Source organism: Labrus bergylta, chromosome 4 (assembly GCF_963930695.1).
Source record: "Labrus bergylta chromosome 4, fLabBer1.1, whole genome shotgun sequence".
Classification (NCBI taxonomy): Eukaryota; Metazoa; Chordata; class Actinopteri; order Labriformes; family Labridae; genus Labrus; species Labrus bergylta.
The window spans coordinates 17,184,320-17,203,583 of record NC_089198.1 but is presented as its reverse complement, the minus strand read 5'-3'; the positions used below and the strand labels follow the sequence as shown (position 1 = coordinate 17,203,583).

At 40.4% G+C, this 19,264-nt stretch overlaps 1 protein-coding gene across 4 annotated transcripts; it reads left to right on the top strand.

Moving 5' to 3' along the window:
• The first annotated feature begins 856 nt into the window (after positions 1-856).
• Positions 857-18,661, top strand: kdm4ab (lysine (K)-specific demethylase 4A, genome duplicate b). 4 transcript variants are annotated; one of them, XM_065953890.1, is made up of 23 exons: positions 857-1,015; positions 1,973-2,134; positions 2,404-2,579; positions 2,717-2,831; positions 3,016-3,209; positions 3,367-3,416; positions 3,515-3,618; positions 3,729-3,866; positions 3,989-4,209; positions 5,157-5,323; positions 5,431-6,104; positions 6,504-6,611; positions 6,810-6,924; positions 7,144-7,319; positions 8,404-8,617; positions 9,071-9,150; positions 10,715-10,770; positions 12,540-12,648; positions 15,274-15,465; positions 16,038-16,208; positions 16,421-16,540; positions 17,036-17,128; positions 17,279-18,661. In XM_065953890.1, the coding sequence occupies exons 2-23, from the start codon at positions 1,994-1,996 to the stop codon at positions 17,414-17,416; spliced, it is 3,552 nt and encodes a 1,183-aa protein (XP_065809962.1). In that variant the 5' UTR covers positions 857-1,015; positions 1,973-1,993; the 3' UTR covers positions 17,417-18,661. The 4 variants fall into 4 exon arrangements, with proteins under 4 accessions (XP_065809962.1, XP_020500094.2, XP_065809964.1 ...); XM_020644438.3 differs by having other exon boundaries at positions 6,807-6,924; XM_065953892.1 differs by lacking the exon at positions 6,504-6,611.
• Positions 18,662-19,264: the final 603 nt, after the last annotated feature.

The window sequence follows — 19,264 nt, the reverse complement described above, 5'->3', positions numbered from 1 at the left end:
ATCAGTTTTATAAAAACATTTTTTTTTAATTATTGCTTGGTCCATTTTGCCGTAATTGGACAGGACAGCTGAAGAGAAACAGGAAAGGATGGAGGAGAGTTTTGGGGGATGACATACAGCAAAGGGCCGAGGTCGGATTTTAAACCAGGGCTACTCTGACAAGTATAAGCCTCTGTACGTGGGTGCACAACATAACTATAACTGTAAATAGCTGTTTTTACGTTATTAGTCTGCAGAGGTTTATTTAAAGATTAGGCTCTAGAAGCTATAATTAATTTCAGTAGCTGAAGTTGAATTTGTTCATGACCAGTTTTTCGACACTAGATTAATTGGTGAATTTATTAAATATTTAAACGAAAGTGCAGTAAGCTAGACAATACCTTATAATATTTTGTACATACATAATAAAAACAGATTTTCCTTTAATATTTCCTGAATACCTTTTGGATATGAAATAATAGTGCAGACATGAACTCAACACAAATGTATGCATTTATTTTATATTATTGAAAATATTAGTTTGATTAGTTAACTAATACACAATAATGATTATTAATAATTCGTTATATAATAATTAACTTATTAATATTGGTTAATTAGTAGTAGAAATCAAACATTAGGATAACTCATAAGAGAAAATAATGTAGCATTGTTAAAAGGAGAAAAATAATTAGAGACTCTTTATATAGTTTTTTTTAATTATGCCATAAAAGAACATACAAAGGTGAGGGTGGTACTCGTGTTTTCATTTCTTTTATAAAGTCTATGGTTTTCATCAATATGACGAGGGGTCAGAGCCGCCCTCTGATTGGCTGAGCGTGTCCCATGCGTGTTGTGGTAAACAAAATCCGAGGTGCGTGTGCGTGCGTAGAAGTGGTAATGGAGGATGGTGATCTACACACAGGGGGCTTAGTTAGCAAGCTGTCTTTCTCTTTTGCTCACAGTTGCCGTTTCAAGTGAGTAATAGGTGGATATATCGCAAGGGAACAAAGCCCGAATCAACAGAGAGTAGGTGGTAAGTACAATCATGTCTAGTTGGCTCTCCGTCCCACAACGTTAGCTTCTTAACTCACAATGCTAATCTGTTAGCCGGAACTGCTCCACATCTGATGTCGATGCTAGACGTCGGTGTCGTCTACTTCCTGGAACAGGTTCATCTTCCATGGTTTATGACAGCGGTGGTGCCTGTGCTTGCTGCTTAACTTACTCATGGAGTTGTGGATTTACTTTATTTCTGAAGAGGATTCATGTGCTTTTATAATCAACTAAACTTTAAAAGAACATTTAAAAAGTGGGCTTTCAAATGTGCTATCGGAAAACTTTTTTTCATTAAGAGTTGACTTTTACACGATGTAACAGAAACGATGGTTTTATGTTATTCAGGAAATGACCATGACCCGTCCAAGATTTGAAGACTGTCTTTAAAAACGCTTTTCGCTTTCGTCAATACTTAAAAAAACAAGACAACACAGTAACTCTGACGAGGATACGGTGATGTACACTGTCACGTTTATGTCCAGAACTAAATGAGACTTAAACACTAGACTGAACATCGATGCTATCAGTTAGCTCATGCTATGCTAACTGTCAACGCTTTCCCCCCTACACTAGTTAGCTCCTGTTGCAGGTTAGCAAATGAGCTAATGTTGGCTAGCTGAGCTTCTATGGAGGGACTGAATTAAAGAGACGCGGGCTGAACCAATCAGAGAAGGTTCAGCAGTTTCATCCCAGACCCAGTCCCCCCCCCGACCCCCCACAATGAGGACCATATACATGCCGGGACATACAACAGTGTCATAAATAAAACACATGTTATAAAAGTGTAATGCTTTTTCTCTTTAACTTCCTTGTTCTGAAAGGCAGGCTATCCGGACAGAATTAATAATAGAGATTATTTAACTACATTTACATCACTAACTACAATAGAAATGTCACGTGATAAATGTGCTTTTTCTTCATATTCAACAAACAGGAGCTGCCATTGAGTTTTGGGATGGCGTCCGATGCGGTTTCCCAAAACCATGGGTCTAAGGGGATCATGACTTTTTATCCCACTGCTGAGGAATTCAAGAACTTCACCCGCTACATCGCATATATAGAGTCACAGGGTGCACATAAAGCAGGCCTCGCTAAGGTCAGTATTGACTGCTTTTGTTCACAGGCCATATTAGTATTTTTTGATGTTATTCATGTAATCAACATTTGACAATGCTACAAAGATCATTGAGAAACTTGATAACTGCGGGGCATGTTTTAATCATTGTTTAACATTCAAATGTTACAAGCATGTTAACACCGACTTGTAAAAAAAAAAAAAAAAAACTCCCCTCCTGATGAAATCAAACAAAATAATGAACGGTATTGATAAAACACTGATTAACTGTTCACTTTTTCGTCCTCAAGATTGTACCACCAAAGGAATGGAAGCCAAGAAGCTCTTATGATGATATAGACGATTTGATGATACCTGCGCCCATTCAGCAGGTGGTCACAGGCCAGTCAGGCCTTTTTCAGCAGTACAACATTCAGAGGAAGTCCATGACTCTCAGAGAGTTTAGAAAGATTGCAAACAGTGACAAGTAAGAGGCCTAATTTCTCTTCATTTTCAGTTATGTGTTATATACTATTGCTTACAGTTAACTGCATTCTTGACCTTAATTGCTGAAGTTCTTGTATTGTTTTGTTGTAATCAACTCTTTTTAAATTACCATCTTAGGTTCTGTAGTCCACATTATGACGACTTTGAGGAGCTGGAAAGAAAGTACTGGAAGAATGTGACATTTAATCCACCCATATATGGAGCTGATGTAAATGGCAGTCTTTATGACCCTGTGAGTTGACACTTATTGGATGTTCTTGCTGGAGTAAATATCCATCACTACTGATGGGTTCTCCTAATACTCTCTCTGTATCCATTGACCTGACACACCAGGGATGCCTTTACAGATACTGATTGTTGTGGTGTGTATCATCACTTCAGGTCTCATCTGTTGATCCTCTGCTTTACTCATACAGGAAGTCAAAGAGTGGAACATTTGCCATCTGAACACCATTTTGGATACCGTTGAATGTGAAAGTGGCATCACTATTGAGGGTGTAAATACACCCTACTTGTATTTTGGCATGTGGAAGACCACCTTTGCATGGCACACTGAGGACATGGACCTCTACAGTATCAACTATTTGCACTTTGGAGAGCCCAAATCATGGTAAGATACAAACTCTTCTTTTCTTTAATATTGTTGTGATTCTAAAATGTGATGACTCTGACTTTTTCCATATTGTAAATCAACTGGCATCCCACTGCATTATGTATACATAAATGCAGAAAACAAGTGCTTAAAAACGTTTTGAATATATTTCCAGGTACTGTGTTCCTCCAGAGCATGGGAAAAGATTGGAACGTTTGGCTCAAGGTGAGACCCCAGTGATTTTATATTTATTTTTGGTGTTTATAGTATAAAGCTGTTAAATACCATGAACTCTAACATCTGTCTCCTGTCTCATCTCTTAGGCTTCTTTCCTGGCAGTTCCCAAAATTGTGAGGCCTTCTTGAGGCACAAGATGACGCTCATCTCTCCTTCTATACTGAAGAAGTATAGCATTCCATTCGATAAGGTATGGCATTTTATTTATCTGCATATCAAACAGTACCTTATTTTCTTGCCTGAAACATATGCCCAATGTAAAAACTGAAGTAACTAATCATTTTATCGCCACTCCCTAAGATTACCCAGGAGGCCGGGGAGTTCATGGTCACCTTCCCCTATGCATATCATGCTGGTTTCAACCACGGCTTCAACTGTGCAGAATCCACAAATTTTGCCACAGAGAGATGGATTGAGTATGGCAAGCATGCAGTTTTGGTAAGAAACAATGATGGCATAAAAGAACAGGGATAACCTTAATAAAATCTGGTTTTAACTGGCTATTACGTATGTAACCCATACATTCATGTTACAATCTTTTCTGCTTCTGTTTCCTTTAGTGCTCATGCCGTAAAGACATGGTCAAGATATCCATGGATGTATTTGTGAAGAAATTTCAGCCGGATCGCTATGAACAGTGGCTGGCAGGGCGAGATGTGGCACCCATTGATCACTCAAGGCCCACCCCAGAGGCCAAAGAGTTCCTTGGAGAGTCCTTCAATGACATCACCAGCAACAGTAACTCGATGGAAAGCTGTGGGGAGGACAGAGAGAGGAAGAGGTGTGTGTCTTTTTTGTTTGCTTGAATACAAATTGTTTGAGCACATGTTAAAGGCCATTAAGTTCATAAGTGTACTTTGCTTTCGTTACATCAACCAGTAAAAGTCCAGTATCATCATAGTAGAACTCTTGGGCTTAAATCAGTGGATACCTTCTTCAAGACAGGAACCAAAGTAAATACTGGGGCACACAAATCACAAGGCAAATTTAATAAAGGTGTAAAAGGACTAATATTTCGAGTTACTGCATCTTCCTCAGAGTCAAACAGTACAGGTACCGAGCACATACTTGTCTCCAGAATCCTCATGTTACTTCAGACCGACAACCCTATCTGTATGCCTTTGCTGCTCTTATGCCCTTGTTGCTCTCTTGTCCTTCAGCAGTGCAAGTAACTAAACCAGCAAAGATCCCCTCCATGACTGAGCAGTTGATTAAATATTTAAGAGACCTGTGGTAGATTTCATCAGTTGCAAACAGAAAGTCTCATTTCCCTTCGTGTATAATGTTTAAAATATTGAGCTGATGCTTAAACAAAAGCAAGTTCTCAACGGATTTATATTTCAAGGGTTGTGGTCTTAACTTCCTCATAAACCAGACGAAAGAAGAAATGTTGCAACTAAGCACAGTTAGTGGTAATTGTTAAAACGGCTTGGGTTGCTAACATACTGATCAAACACTGCCTGAAGAGTTGTTGTTGAACAATGTATTCATTAGTTTTGCACATCTCACTGCAGTGTTGATTAAATCCAACTGTGCATGTAAACACTATACTTTATTTGCTTGTGACAATTTTCCTGAATTCTTCAATCTGATTGTTTTCAATTGGAATAGAAAGTCTACATCTTGCTGCAGCTGATGTCCACTGCATTTCAAAGTTGTTTCAACCTGAAGATTTTCCATCAAGTGAAGCAAAAACTTTCATAATTTTTTTTTTTGCTAAACCATCAGCCCTACACAGAGGATAGAGACCAAAAGACACAGAGTGTGTCTCGATTTGCCTGACGAGGTCGTTCCCAAAGATGAAGATAATGAGGATGTGGAGCAGTACGGGAAGCGCCCCAGGCTTAGTCTTATTCCTCCGCGCACTGTGTCCCAAGATGGAAAGAGAAATAAAGGTATGTCCCCCTTTGCATTACTGCACTCGTTTATCTTGTTGTTGAGTGAGCCTTGAATTGTTTGGTGTGAAGCTGAATTGAATCAGGACTTCTGCTTGAATTTACAGGCCCGCCAAAGTTGGTCGTCACACCAACCAAGCTCACTTTATTAGATCCGTTCCACAGGAGCTTGAACGGAGATGTAGGCCGACCCCCTCATTATACCAAAACCCGTGCGCCTGCAATCTCCTCTGTGTCCCAGCCCAGAAACGGACATCTATCAGTTTCGGTTGCACCTTCATGGACAGAGGCCAACACTGCTCCGACCCGCAAAATGGGAGTAGCTAGCCTTCTCTTCCACAGGACTCTGAGTCCAAAAGACACTCTTCAAGTGCACAGCTACACTTTAGAGAAGCAGCAGCGGCAGCCGCACACACAGCTTCAGGTGCACAGCTACGCCAGAGAGCACCAACCACGTCATCTACAGCCCAAATCCTGTGCACCATCACACACACAGGTTCAGTCTTCATCGGAGGCCCCCAGCTGTGAGAGGGCAGCGCTTCAGTCAGAAACGCAAATCTCTCTTCCCAAAGCAGCACTGGCTGGATCAAATGCACAGGGTCTTGTGGAGCAGGACCCAAAGGAGGAAACACTTAAAATAACAACACCTGTTTTGGTGAAGGTTATGGAGGAGGAACCTGAAGTTGAGCCCACTAGCACAAGTGCTTCCTCTCAGTCCCCAACACAGCAAAGAGAGACAAGCAAGACGGAGAATGAGCCCCCCAAGAACAACAAGCGAAAGGTCTTTAAATATTTATTTATTATATTAATTATTTTATACATGTATTTTTAAATAAGTTCTATAGTGCATGATTTGTCCTAACACCATTAAACTCTAAACGCTGTGTAGTCATTAACCCTGAACAAATATAAACTTGTTAAGTTTATATTTACATTGCTTTCCTCTATTTTACTTTAGTGCATGAAGTCACTGAAAAATAGGCAACAAGACTTTTGGTATCTCTGTACTGGGGCGTTTTCCTTGCATGATGTTTGCTTACTAATCCCTTCGAGCTCAACGTTATAACTGATCCTGCTGATAGAACAACTCTTGGCCATCTGATGGCAGAACACACACTTTAAGTATTATTCCAAAGTCTTCCGTGAATCTTCAATGTTAATGATGCTGTTCAAACTACAGAGTTCCCTTTGCCCCCTTGAGGATAGTGGCATTGTCATCGTGAAAGACACCATTCCTTTAAGGAAACCAAATCATGATGAGATGAAGGTGATCGCTCACAATCATCACGTAAGTGGATACTAGCTGTGACCAAATTCTCAAAGGGATTTGTGGAACCATTGTGTATCTGGAAATATATGCATACCAGTACAGAGCTCCCAATATGCCAGAGAAATCATGACAACTGATCTTACCTTTGTTATCACAGATTCAGTATATACTCCTTGTTAGAAGTTTTGCCTTGTTATACTCTTGTTTCTCCAGCAGATGTCAGAAGAACAATCATACTGCAAGTCCGTAGTGAAGAAGCACCAGCAGCAAGCACAGCTGCCAAAGCTGCCCCGTCATCACCCTCTGATCAGGGAGCTGCACAGCGACGAAGGTATGCTGCGTCTTAAGTTTATCTGCTTAATCAAGGAATACAAATTAAATAACCCGTTTTATCAATCCTATTGTATTTTCATTTTCTTGTTACTCATAAACCTACTATGGTTTAAATGTTTTTTTTAACACCTATATAAAAAAAAATTCTAAATCCTGACACCTTGTATTCATCCTTCTTTTACACCCCTCTGTCATCATCCCATCATCCTGTGTATAGATTGGTATGGCGATGTGGAGGAGGAGCAAGAAGAGAAAGAGGAGTGGGCAAAGGCTCTAACCCAGCTGTGGCAGTGTCGACCTTATAATCCTCAGGCAGAGCGAGAGTATAACAAGAGAATGGGTCAGCAGGCTCCGTACTGTGCCATCTGCCTGCTGTTCCACACCTACCATCAGGTGAAAACTGCAAACATTGAATGATCTTAAGAAGTTTTTCTAGCTTATGTTTATTGATCCTTTACAAATATAGCATATAGAAAAATACTGAAGAATTTGATCAACACAAAGGTGGAATAGAAATGGAGGGCAGAAACAAACAGGACAAAACAAACAGAGACCAGAGACCTGTTCTATAAAGGGAGTCCAACATACCCGGTTTGTGTTTGGCTCATCTGGCTTCATTAAAACTAACATAGGAGATCAGGCTAGCCACAAACCTGGTTTGTGAAACTTTCAAAAAGGGAAGTTGGGATTTCATCAAGTATGTTCACATATAAAGTACGGGGTTATGTCTTAAGTCCTTTTTCAATCATATCCAAGTCTGCCTTCAGGATATTGATACACTTAAAAAATTCATACAAAAGCATTCTATTTAAAAAAAAAAATAGAATGCTTAAAAACATGAGCAAGTAAAATACATCATCCAGACCAAATTCAACCTACATTTATACTTGAAAGATCATTGAGGGGCAACCCTCATTTACAATGACATTGAGTCATTACAGAAATAATTAGAAAACAGACATTAGATCAAAAAGAAAAACGGGACAGATAATACAAGACTGCTAAAATCAGTCTACAAAAGTCTAAAATGTACTAAGATAATTAAATAAAAACAAACTTTTCGGTGAGTTATTTATATCAAATCTGAAGTCAAATACAGATGTCTTGCTCATGCTTTATATGTTTTACACATAATTGTTGTTGGAATGTCTGTAGAAAAGAAAATGCACCACTGTTAATTTCTATGTAATGTCATGAGTCAAATGTGATTATTTCTAGAAAGTTAAATATTTATTTTTATTAATGTAGTTCTATATGTCACAGGTTGCACATAGTTTATGAATGAAGAAAACATCTAATATATTCATTTGTCATAGTTGTGTTATAATTATGTTTACAAAGTTGACCTGATTTAAAACACAACATGTTGAAATGTGTCTTAAGTTCTACCAGGCGATTGGATCATCTGATGTTCATGGGAGATACGTGTGACGTAAATGTACTAACAGGCCTCTGGACTTCTTTGCTCCCCCCACAGTCCGACTCGAGCAGTGCGAGCTCATGTGTGACGCTGGTGAACCGTCCAGGTGGCCGCCAGTGGTCCAAGCCACTCATCCCTGAAATGTGTTTCAACACCCAAACCAGCAAGATGAACGACAGCGCGGAGGGACAGCTGTCAAACCCTCATGTAGTGGAGGACGGGACCAGCCGGCTGGTCAGCTGTGCGCAGTGCTGCGTTCGCGTACATACCAGTAAGTCTGTGATGTGTGGGTGTGTGCATGTATAGATTGTAACTCTTCCGGAATTCTTTCTTTAAATATTCTCATCCGCTCTGATCCATTTTTATATATAAAGTTAATTAGAGGAGGTTCACAAACTTCCACTAATACTTTGTATTAAAAATGAGAGGCTTGAAGAACACAGCTTTCTGCGCCCTGCTCTCTTTTCACTTCTTTTTTTTATTTAAAGACAACATGAATCTTATGCTATTTCTCACCTATGATGCAAATGTTGAAAGATAACGTTTATGGTCTGATTAAATAACAAATAAAGGAAAATAAAATACAGGATGCTGGCAGTTAATCTATCTTTTTTTTTAAATGATGGATTCTCTTGGACTAAAAGCCTTACATTCATGAAACCCAAACAGATGAATGACTTCTGTGAGCAGTAAACATGTGACTCCTTTCTCTGTTCTTCTTGAGGTTGTTATGGTGTGTCTGGCCACGGAGCCGAGCTCGATGACTGGCTGTGCGCCCGCTGCGAGGCAGATGCCGTCACTGAGGTTAGTTGATTGGGACTCCTATAGGCTACAACGATTTTTCCAATTAAAATATTTTTTTATTACATGTCAACATAATAATAGAGAGGCAGAGCTGTTGTTCTAGGTCACTTGGTAGTAAAGAACTTTTAAGTGTCTGATCAGTTTTATCAAGTCATGCTTCACTTATTGTAATAAAAAACAAAACTGTCACCAACATGCACTAATATGACTAATATGACATAAACTTTAATGGTTAGTGCTGGAAATAAATCCTTTTTTTTATCAAGGTTCAACTGCATTTACTAAAGCCAAACCTATTTTGAGTCTATTGTTGTGCCGTGGCTCAATTGTTTTCCCCAAAAAAAGAACAAAAATGTATGAGTACATAATGTATGAGGCTTATTCCATTACTTGAATTTATTCATAAATTCTCATTTTGATCTAACAGCACAATGTAGAACCTGCAATAATCAACCCACGGCTCCTGAGTCGCATGCCTCTCTTTTGAGTCGTACTTGGAAGAAAAAATCCCTACGATATATTTAAAAGGGGAAACATTGTCATCAGAAAAGGTTAATTGCAAGTCACATCAGTGTTCCCCGCACATAACGGCATCACTGCTGACCTTTTTTCCATCTGTAGAAGTGCCATCATAAAACGCAGAAGTGAAACTTTTCAAAATGTGCGTGAACTTATTTAAGTGTAGATGAATGAGGATAATGATAATATATTATAGTTATTGCACTAAACATCATGATTTCATTGCTTAATCAACTATAACTATTATCCCTGTTCTTAATTACTGGTGTAATTATTTTTCTTATTGTTAGGGAAGAAAGGAACATTTTTGGATAGAGGCTCTTACAAAAATATGTAAGAGGCTTTTGAGTCGAGCAAGGTTGAGGACCACCTGAAGTAGACCATCATGTAACCCTGCTGCACTATAAAAAAGTGGACTGGTTGGGATCTTGTATTTAGATGTAACCAGCACATCATCCCTACCTTCACACAAATAAACTCAGCTCTGTGTGCCGGTTTTCCTTTGTTCAGAGACAGTGAGAGTGTTCTCTCCCTTTCTTTGAAGACTTTGTTTTTCTAAACTTTGTTTCTAAAAATCTTAAAATGTCCTTTGATTTCAACATTCCTGTCTGCTCAGAACAATAGACAGTTGTTGTGAATCATTCTGGGAATGTCGCCCAGTTTGACTACAAACACATTCTGACCAGCAGGGGGCATGCTTTACTTTAAACAGAGTCAGTCGACTTTGACTTCAAAATGTTTCTCAGCGTATGAGCTCTTTATTAAAATGTTGTTATTGTGGTAAACACGGTCTTAGTGTTTCATTAAATTGAACCTAAATGTTTTTTCCAGAATTAGTTACAGAATAGGTCCAAAAGTCTTTTTGTTTTTTGCTGTGAATTAAAGTGCTTTTTAGAAAGGAAATAGTCAGGTCAGACGAGGTAAGAATCGGAATCGGCCAAATAAATTGCAGTCGGTGCCTCTGTTGTTGTTAAAGGTTCAAGAGTCAGTTATTAGAGCCACTAGTTTAAAGATTTAACACATTGTTGTGTGTCTTTTCCTCCAGGACTGCTGTCTGTGTTCGCTGAGAGGCGGAGCTCTGCAGAGAGCCAACGATGACAAGTAAGTAATGTTGACAGTCAAAGGAGAACGATTTTATGGTCTTAACCTTGAGTAAATTGTTCACTGATCAGAAGCGTTACAGTTTTATTGTATTTGTTTAGTAGAAATGGAAATCAAGGCTTGTCCCTAATTTAGAAATTACAGAAAGACAGCAAACCTCAAATAAAAATTCACGTATCTTATGACTGTTTTAACACTTCATTATAATTAGAGCAGTGAGTGTGGTGTGTGGACGCGCAGACATCAATGCGCACTCATCGCACATTGAAGCTGTTTTGACAGCAACATTCTGTTAACAAAGACTACAGTCTGCAGTGTAGAGTAGAGGTGGGCAATATGGGAAAAATATCATTTCACGATTTTTTTTGGCAAGATCACGATTTTTTTCATATTGATCTTTAGACAGATTTGTAAGTTACTGACCAGTTCAACCAAACTTATTTCCCTGTATAATGTTTTTAAATGCACAAAAACTGCTCTGACAAGTTTAATCTATTTGAAAAACATCTTTGTAGGAGGTCCACAGCCCACAGCCCACAGCTCACAGCCCACAGCCCACAGCTCACAGTCCACAGCCCACAGCTCACACGCCGCTGCGGTCCTTCACAGCTCGCACGCCACCATGGTCCTCCACTGATCACACGCTCCTCATCCATCCACAGCATACAGGCCACACAGCGTTCGTCCACAGCTCACAGGCTCCAGCAACCATCCGCAGCGCATAGCCCACAGCGTGCGCACACAATCATCAAAGTTAAAAAAAAATTTTTTAAGTTTCTCGGTTCCACAATCAAGTCCTTCACGTTGTTAAAAAAGGAAGGTTTTTTTTACTTTTTTGTGGCTTTTTGTCCAAAAATAACTTAAGTTAAAATTATAAACCATACAAACTCAACAAACAGCTACTGATGCACCGTTCCAGTGAGGCCTGACGTATGCAATAAGTTCAATGTCCAGTCGAGATTTCTTGTTTCTTCATTTAATTTGGATCATATAATCAAACAAACATTTCCAACTGCATTCATTGACCTGTCTCATTGACATGTGGTGTCCCTTCCTGTTGCATCACCCAACAGTGACACACCTTCTAGATTTAAAGGGTTCCTAATCAACCCATGTGCTTGGCAAGGTGCCCACTGCCCCCTGTTGTTCACAAACAACGAAAAACAAATGCAAAACAACAAATAACCAGAAAATGGCTGCTACATAGACCCAAGATTCCCCTCCGCGTCTCCTTAACCGTGACGGGATACGCATGGCGGGGCTGAGACAAAGACGGTCCGTCTGACCGGATTATTCTTCCTCCTAGATCCTGCTCCTTTTTTTTTATTCGTTTTCTTCAGGTATACCAGTGATCGATCGACTGCCTTTGTTGGATTACTTTTGTAACTTTTTCAGATGCACTGAGTTTGTGAGCGAACGGCCGCGTCAGCGGATTGCTTCCTTCTTTTTCTGTGGACTAAAAAAACAATTTGAACTGAACTTTCATAGATCATATTGCATATTTCGTTTGTTTGTGTTTTCTTTCTACTGTTCAGAATAATTCACCAGAATCACACGAAGAGTTTATCATTATCTCATGAAACTTTATTATTAAAATCACTTGTTTTTAAAGAACTAATGTCTCTGGTTCAGAAGTGTGTGTAGAGTTAACTAACATTTGGTTGTACATTCTATTTAGAAAAGCAAGTACAGTGAATGCTGTTCTACAAAGACTGCTCCCTGAACCTTGAACAGGATCTAAATCTACACTATATTTGTTTTTGGAACAGGTGGGTTCATGTGCTGTGTGCCATCACTGTGCTGGAAGCTCGCTTTGTCAACATCACTGAGCGGTGCCCTGTCGACCTCTCCGCCATCCCACTGCCCCGCTTCAGACTGGTAAGACTAAGCACAGATGCTGCACTCTGCGTTTGGTCTGACTGAGACCTGATTAGTAGCCGTTATAATGAATGTTGATTGTTCATATGATGTGATCTAGCGGGCCTCTCTGTTTACTGTGTTTAGATCTTAAGTTTCTAAAGTTTGCATAATCATTAGCCGTTTTCACACATGCAGGCCTGAAAATTCAGGGAACATTTTTAGACAGCCTGCCCCTGAGTTGCTTGCTGACACATGTCCCTCACAGCGGGAAGTTTTCTCTGTGGGACGGGGTGAGGGGGGGCTCAGGAGCCAAGACGAGAGGCAAAAGTATGTGTGAAGATGGCAGATGAGTGACGGGGTCCGACACTAGTTTGAGAATTTCCTATCAATGCTATATGTAATTGAATGTAATCACAGTATCACCAAAAGAGGGAATAAGACCATACTTGTGTATAAAAAAAAAAACAAGCAGTTTGATTCCATGTACTGAGATCTCACTGGTTGGCATCGGTCATGCCAAACTGGTTGACCCTCAATCAGATACATGATAAACAGAGCTGTACTCAGACGGCCCCTGCTTGAGGTTCCTACTAAGGGTAAATGTTCACCATAATGAAACTGGTTTGGTGCCTGTTGGCTGTCCCTGCTCAGTCTCACTTCTCGTTCTCGCCACTGGATTGTGAATAATATGCGTAAAGGAGCTGTGACAGCTGTGACGGCATTTCATGACTTAAAAGGTCATTGTAGACCATAACAAAGAAGGGTTTTTTACTTGAAATTAACGTGAAAGAATTTATTCTTATCTACCGACTTATATTTGAGTCACCTTCCAACAGTCTTTTGGAAATGATGCAGGACAAAGTTCACTACAGTTGTCCTTGTTTTTACTGTTATGCTTTGATCTCAAAGGAGACTTGTTTCAAAGGATCACTTTATAAATGATTTCATATTAGTGTTTCCCACACGTAGATGATACATGGGCGGGCCGTCCAAGTACATTTATGGCCTGGTTTTATTTGATTTTTCATGAAATTGCTGTGTGCCAGGAGAACGTGCGAGAGAGCAGACCTCACGGCTCCGTGCAACATAACAAAACTTGCGTTTAAAATAAAAGATCCCTCTCAACTCCTGCGGAGAGAGAAGATGGCTAAACCAAGAGAGCAGAATCACATCAGAGAGAGAGAGAGAGAGAGAGAGAGAGAGAGAGAGAGAGAGAGAGAGAGAGAGAGAGAGAGAGAGAGAGAGAGAGAGAGAGAGAGAGAGAGAGAGAGAGAGAGAGAGAGAGAGAGAGAGAGAGAGAGAGAGAGAGAGAGAGAGAGAGAGAGAGAGAGAGAGAGAGAGAGAGAGAGAGAGAGAGAGAGAGAGAGAGAGAGAGAGAGAGAGAGAGAGAGAGAGAGAGACCACTGTCCGTACAACCCTCTTGTAAATGCACTGATTGCTTGCTCATATCAAAACTGAAGCTTCTCATGGCTGTGTTTTAATAATGTTGATGTACAGCTGCTTGCTGCTGTGCTGGACTCCTATATATATATATATATATTAAAAAAAACACGGAATATCGAGTAGAACTTTTCAAAACGCCTTTTTTTTTTTGGCAAAATCCCGATCACGATTTTTTTCATAATGATCTTTAGACAAATTTGTAAGTTACTGACCAGTTCAACATTTGTTGTTTTTTTATGACATCATTGGACTAACTTTAGTTTAGTTTATATATAATCAAACATAATACAGAATGTGTTCATTCTGTGACACATGATCAAAGTAAGTTTTACTGACAGGAGAGTTTAATTCATAGAGGGGGAGGGACATGGTTGATTGACAGACAGTCACCATGGTTACTCACTCTCACCTGGCTGCTGCTTTGTGACGTCGTTTAGCGTAATCCCTATAAAGTCAGTCATCACAACAGGTGAGCTTCGGGTGGAGAGGCTTGATAGTAACTTTTAAAAACTGAGAGAGAGCAGAAAACACAGAGCAACATTTTAAACACCGGGGTTATATCTCCACTGACTGTCTGAGCTCCGCTCTGTCTGTCTGTCTGCAGACTGAACGTCTCTCCGGCTCGTTAAACGGTTCGTTGTGTCACTATCTCAGATGTAAATTTAACTATGCAAATAAGTTGACTGTTGCTCACGCCGAGTCGGCTTGAGAAAATATCAGAACATTTTCATATAACCGGGATGGAGTTGTTTTTGTGGACTTAAATTTTGTTTTCGTTTTCACCGCTGCGGAGCAAAAGAGGTGGAGACGAGTCTGTGTTGGAGCATAAACTGCAGCATGATAGAATAAACATAAGGCCGGTTCTACGATCTTTCTGTTTTGGCAGATCGTCAGCATGTTAAAATCCTTATAAAAACCTATATCGCCCACCACGACTGCATATGATGTCACAGTTGTATTAAAAGATCAAATGGAAGTTACGTCACTTCCCTCTAAGGTCTCTTTGTCCCAGTTCACGTCTGGGGCTGCCTGTATTGTACTCCTTTTAACATTTTTTTTTTTTCTTTCTCCCTCTCATCCTCCTTACTTGGCTTGTTTCCTTTCTCCTCCTTTCCTTCCTCTCTACTTCCTGTACTTTAACCACTCATAACTCGCCATCTTGACCTCACACTCCCCTCCAAACATGTGTTGCTCTGGTAGAAGTGTGCGTACTGCAGGAAACGGATGAAGAGAGACGTGAAAGGCTGCTGTGTCCAGTGCTCCAATGGACGCTGCTCCACCGCGTTTCACCCCACCTGTGCTCAGGCAGCTGGTGTCCTCATGCACCCAGACGACTGGCCGTTCATAGTCTATATCACCTGCCACAGACACCGGACACCCGTCATACCTGAGGTAAACTAGCACAAACACATGTTGGGCTCATGTTTATCTATGATGTGCAGGAAGTCTCACTCTTCCTGTGTATGCCGACTTCCAGCTCTCCCAGCTCCTGTTTAGTCAGCCATGATGTTAGTTGTAGTTGTTGTAAAACTTAAACTGGTTTATTTTTAAACAACCAGAGGGATTCTTACTTGTGTTGTTGTTCATGCTGCTGTGATTCTCTAATTGGGGGAGACAGCCATCTGTATGGTCCTGTCGAGAAATATGCAGAGACAATGTTTTGCAAGAAGAATATGCTGTGGGGGTTTCGTGTCTGCTGTCATGGTGTTAAACTATGTGACGACAAGTCTGGGCTTGATTTTGTAAACTTTCAGCTGTTACTCTATTTTTGTGTATTTTGTTCCACAAAGAAGAACAGTATCAATGCAACACACACAATATTGGTTTATTTATAACAGAAGAGGGAGCCTGGCTGCATTGTCTCTTTACACATGTGCTGCTTATTGGCCCACTTATCTTTGCTGTGCATAAAGTATTGAGGGGTGATAAACTCCTTCGAGTGAGTCTCCATGTCTGCCTCCTAGCGTAACAAGGCCTCCATGCGAGAGCTGATGGCGGGGCAGAGGGTGATCTGCAAGCACAAAAATGGCCGTTACTACCACAGCGAGTTGATGGAGCTGACCGCAGCCACCTTCTACGAGGTTGTGTTCGACGACGGGTCCTACAGCGACAACCTCTTCCCAGAGGACATCGAGGTAAAGAATGAGCTTCCAATCGTCTTTACTCATTCAAGTAAAAGGATGTGAGAGGATGACGTGAAAAACACGGAGTGTGTGTGTGTGTGTGTGTGTGTGCGTGCGTGAATGTTTAGTTCACACATAGTGTAGATATGATTTGCTTAGTTTTCTTTTGAGATTGTTTTCTTTCTATGTATCCTGAGTTCACCTTCCACTTTTTCTTCTAACAGAACCGTGACTGCGTCCGGCTCGGCCCACCTGCTGAAGGCGATGCTGTTCAAGTGCGATGGACGGACGGGTTGATATATGGAGCCAAGTTTGTGGCATCACACTCCATCCCTATGTACCTGGTAAACCTCCTCTGCGTGCGTGCGCGCGCCTTATCGCGTGTTTATGTGGCGCTCCAGCTGTGTGCCTCTCGCCCTTCTCTGCCTTCTGCCGTAATGCACTGGGAAACCAATATTATGCCGTTATGGGTGCAATGTGTAAGTACAAGGGGGTAATGAAAGCAGAACTTCATTACAGGGCTTCCGCAAAATCGCGGTCTGTATGCGGCTTCTGTCTCTGCCCCTGACCTGCTAACCCAGGCTTTACTCAATTAAAGCATTAAAAATATATAGGCGAGCTCGCCCATCAATATGATCTCTTTAAAGAAGACGGCCTTCATGTAGATGGCTTCATTACACAGTTTCTCCTCTGATCGAGTTCTGTGGTTGGTTAGATAGAAATAATGATACAATTTCTTAGTAGTAAATACTGCTTTGTAACATTATAACTATTAAAGGCATAATTCAAGCAGACTGACTGTATAATAATGTACTTCTGTGTGTGTTTGTAACACTTAGGTGGAGTTTGAGGACGGTTCACAAATCTCTGTGAAACGAGAAGACCTCTACACTCCTGATGAGGATCTGCCCAAACGTGTCAAGTCACGCATGGTACCCTTCACTCCTTCATCTCATCAGAGGGTCTTTGAACCTCATTATGCTAACAAAACATGCCGCTAGATGTGACGTATAGCCAGGTTTGTTGTTATTTGAGATCAGAAAGTGCTCATTTCTAATTCAAATCTTGTGTTCGCTCCTCAGTCTGTGGCGTCCGACATGCGGTTTGAGCTCTTCACAAAGAACGAAGTCAAAGAGACCTCCAAGAGGCAACGAGTGATCAACTCCCGCTACAGAGAGGACTACATTGAACCGGTCATTTACAGAGCCATCATGGAGTGACGTCCATTCCTCTCTCCTTCCTCCTCCTCTCTTTCTCACCACAAAGAGGTGCAGCACCACGTCTTCTCTTCTTGGCCCGGCTTCTCTGTTTCTGGCTACTGCTGATAGGAATGACCAACACTCCCCATCCCCCTCCCCCTCCCCCTCTCCCTCTCCCTCCTCCTCTACTCCTCCCCCCTCCTCCTCCTCCTCCTCCACGACCTGTCAGGCTTCATCTTTATAAACTACGGCTGGGACTTTCAGAGACTTTTGTGTGCATTGAATTATAATATTTTTAGACATCCATTTCTCATGTATATTTCTTTGGTTTATGTTTTCTTCCACCATTGCATTTTTTTCATTATTTTTCAGGAAGAAGCCATCAATGAATTATTTAATATGAAAAGGTTGGGCTGTCTTACTGCAGCAGATTTATTTTCTCTACTATCATCATATAGCAGCTGTCAACACATCACACTCAGCACAGTGATTCTACTTTCTTCTTAAAAGTAATTTATCTCTGTTATTATTTTTGTTTAAAATAATTTATCAACTCATTTGCAGTGAAGAAAAATAGCGCATAGGCTAAATACATTTTTTTTAAGAAAGCATTATGTTAGGGTTTTTTTCCTTTCATGAATTTAAACAAAGGCAGAACTGAAAAGTTGGAACATGATCAGCTGGTAACCACAACAATTTGACTCATGACTTTGATTCATCCAGAACTGTGTTGAGTCGATGTCCCCAAAGAAATCAATGTCTCATTCTGACACATCTGCAGATTGTACTTTACTCTCTGTGCATCTACTGTGAAGAAAGAAGAAAGCTGGACATGTAAAGGGCCCGAGCCTTACATTTCACAGGGCCAGGCACACTTTGCTTTCCTTGAAGCTTTGTCATAACTCTTGTAATTAATGTTATTATTACACTTTATTTATGCCAGTGCATTGAGTTTGAAACAAAGCTATTTTTGTCATGTCCTTTTCATGGTCTGTAGAAAACCTCAGATGTATTTATATTTATTATATTGAAAGGTTTTCAGACATCCTGTTTAAATTTCCAGGCTCACTTTTCCTGTTTTGGGATTGGACGGTGTGAATGCCTGCGTGGGTCGAGCCCCTCTCTAAGCAAAAAGCACTTATTGTTCCCTCCTGCCACGGGACATTTCGATATTTTTGTGTGTTCCTGATGAAAGTTAGCTTTAGAGATGAACATTGTAACCAGGTTATAGTTTGATCCCAAATTAAAAAAAACATGGTAAGAGGATCCTTTTCAAACTTGTGTGGGTTTCTTTCATGTAGAGTCCTTTTTTTAATGTGCTTGAAAATACATTTCGGGTAGAGAAAGATCAAGAGGACCTGGGGCTGTATTCACAAAGCCTCCTGAGCACTAAGAGTTGCTCCTAGTGACAAAATTCTAAGAAAACTCTTAGAATCGTGACATTTTCTAAGAATTTCCACATAAAGTTGAGACTAGATCATCCCTTAAGAGAGCTCATAAGGTGAAAAACTGTTGGGAGTCGTGAGGAGGACTTTAAACAGGCCAAAGAGTTTCTCAAACTGAGGAGACAATGGAGAAATGTTCTCCAAACAAAAGATGAACCACAAAATCCACAAAAGACAAAAGGATGTGTGTCACTAAAAAGACATTTTCTCACTTTCATTTTTTGTAGTTTTGTAAACAATACATTTCAAAGCCTCCTTTTCATTTCTAGTTCGAGTCACCAAAATGTTTTTTCAAGATCTAGATTTTTGGTTGTTTCTGTATTTTCCTTTACTAAAATAATCTGTCCTGACACAGATTGGCTTCATCCTAACCATTGCTCCTGTTGCCTCTTGGTTTTATTGTGTCTAAAACTAGTTCAGTATT

Coding starts and splice junctions, on each gene's coding strand:
- kdm4ab (XM_020644438.3), top strand. CDS start 1,994: ATGGCGTCCGATGCGGTTTCCCAAAACCATGGGTCTAAGGGGATCATG. Junction 6,925..7,143: donor GGAGCTGCACAGCGACGAAG/GTATGCTGCGTC, acceptor TCCTGTGTATAG/ATTGGTATGGCGATGTGGAG. Junction 9,151..10,714: donor AGGCAGATGCCGTCACTGAG/GTTAGTTGATTG, acceptor CTTTTCCTCCAG/GACTGCTGTCTGTGTTCGCT.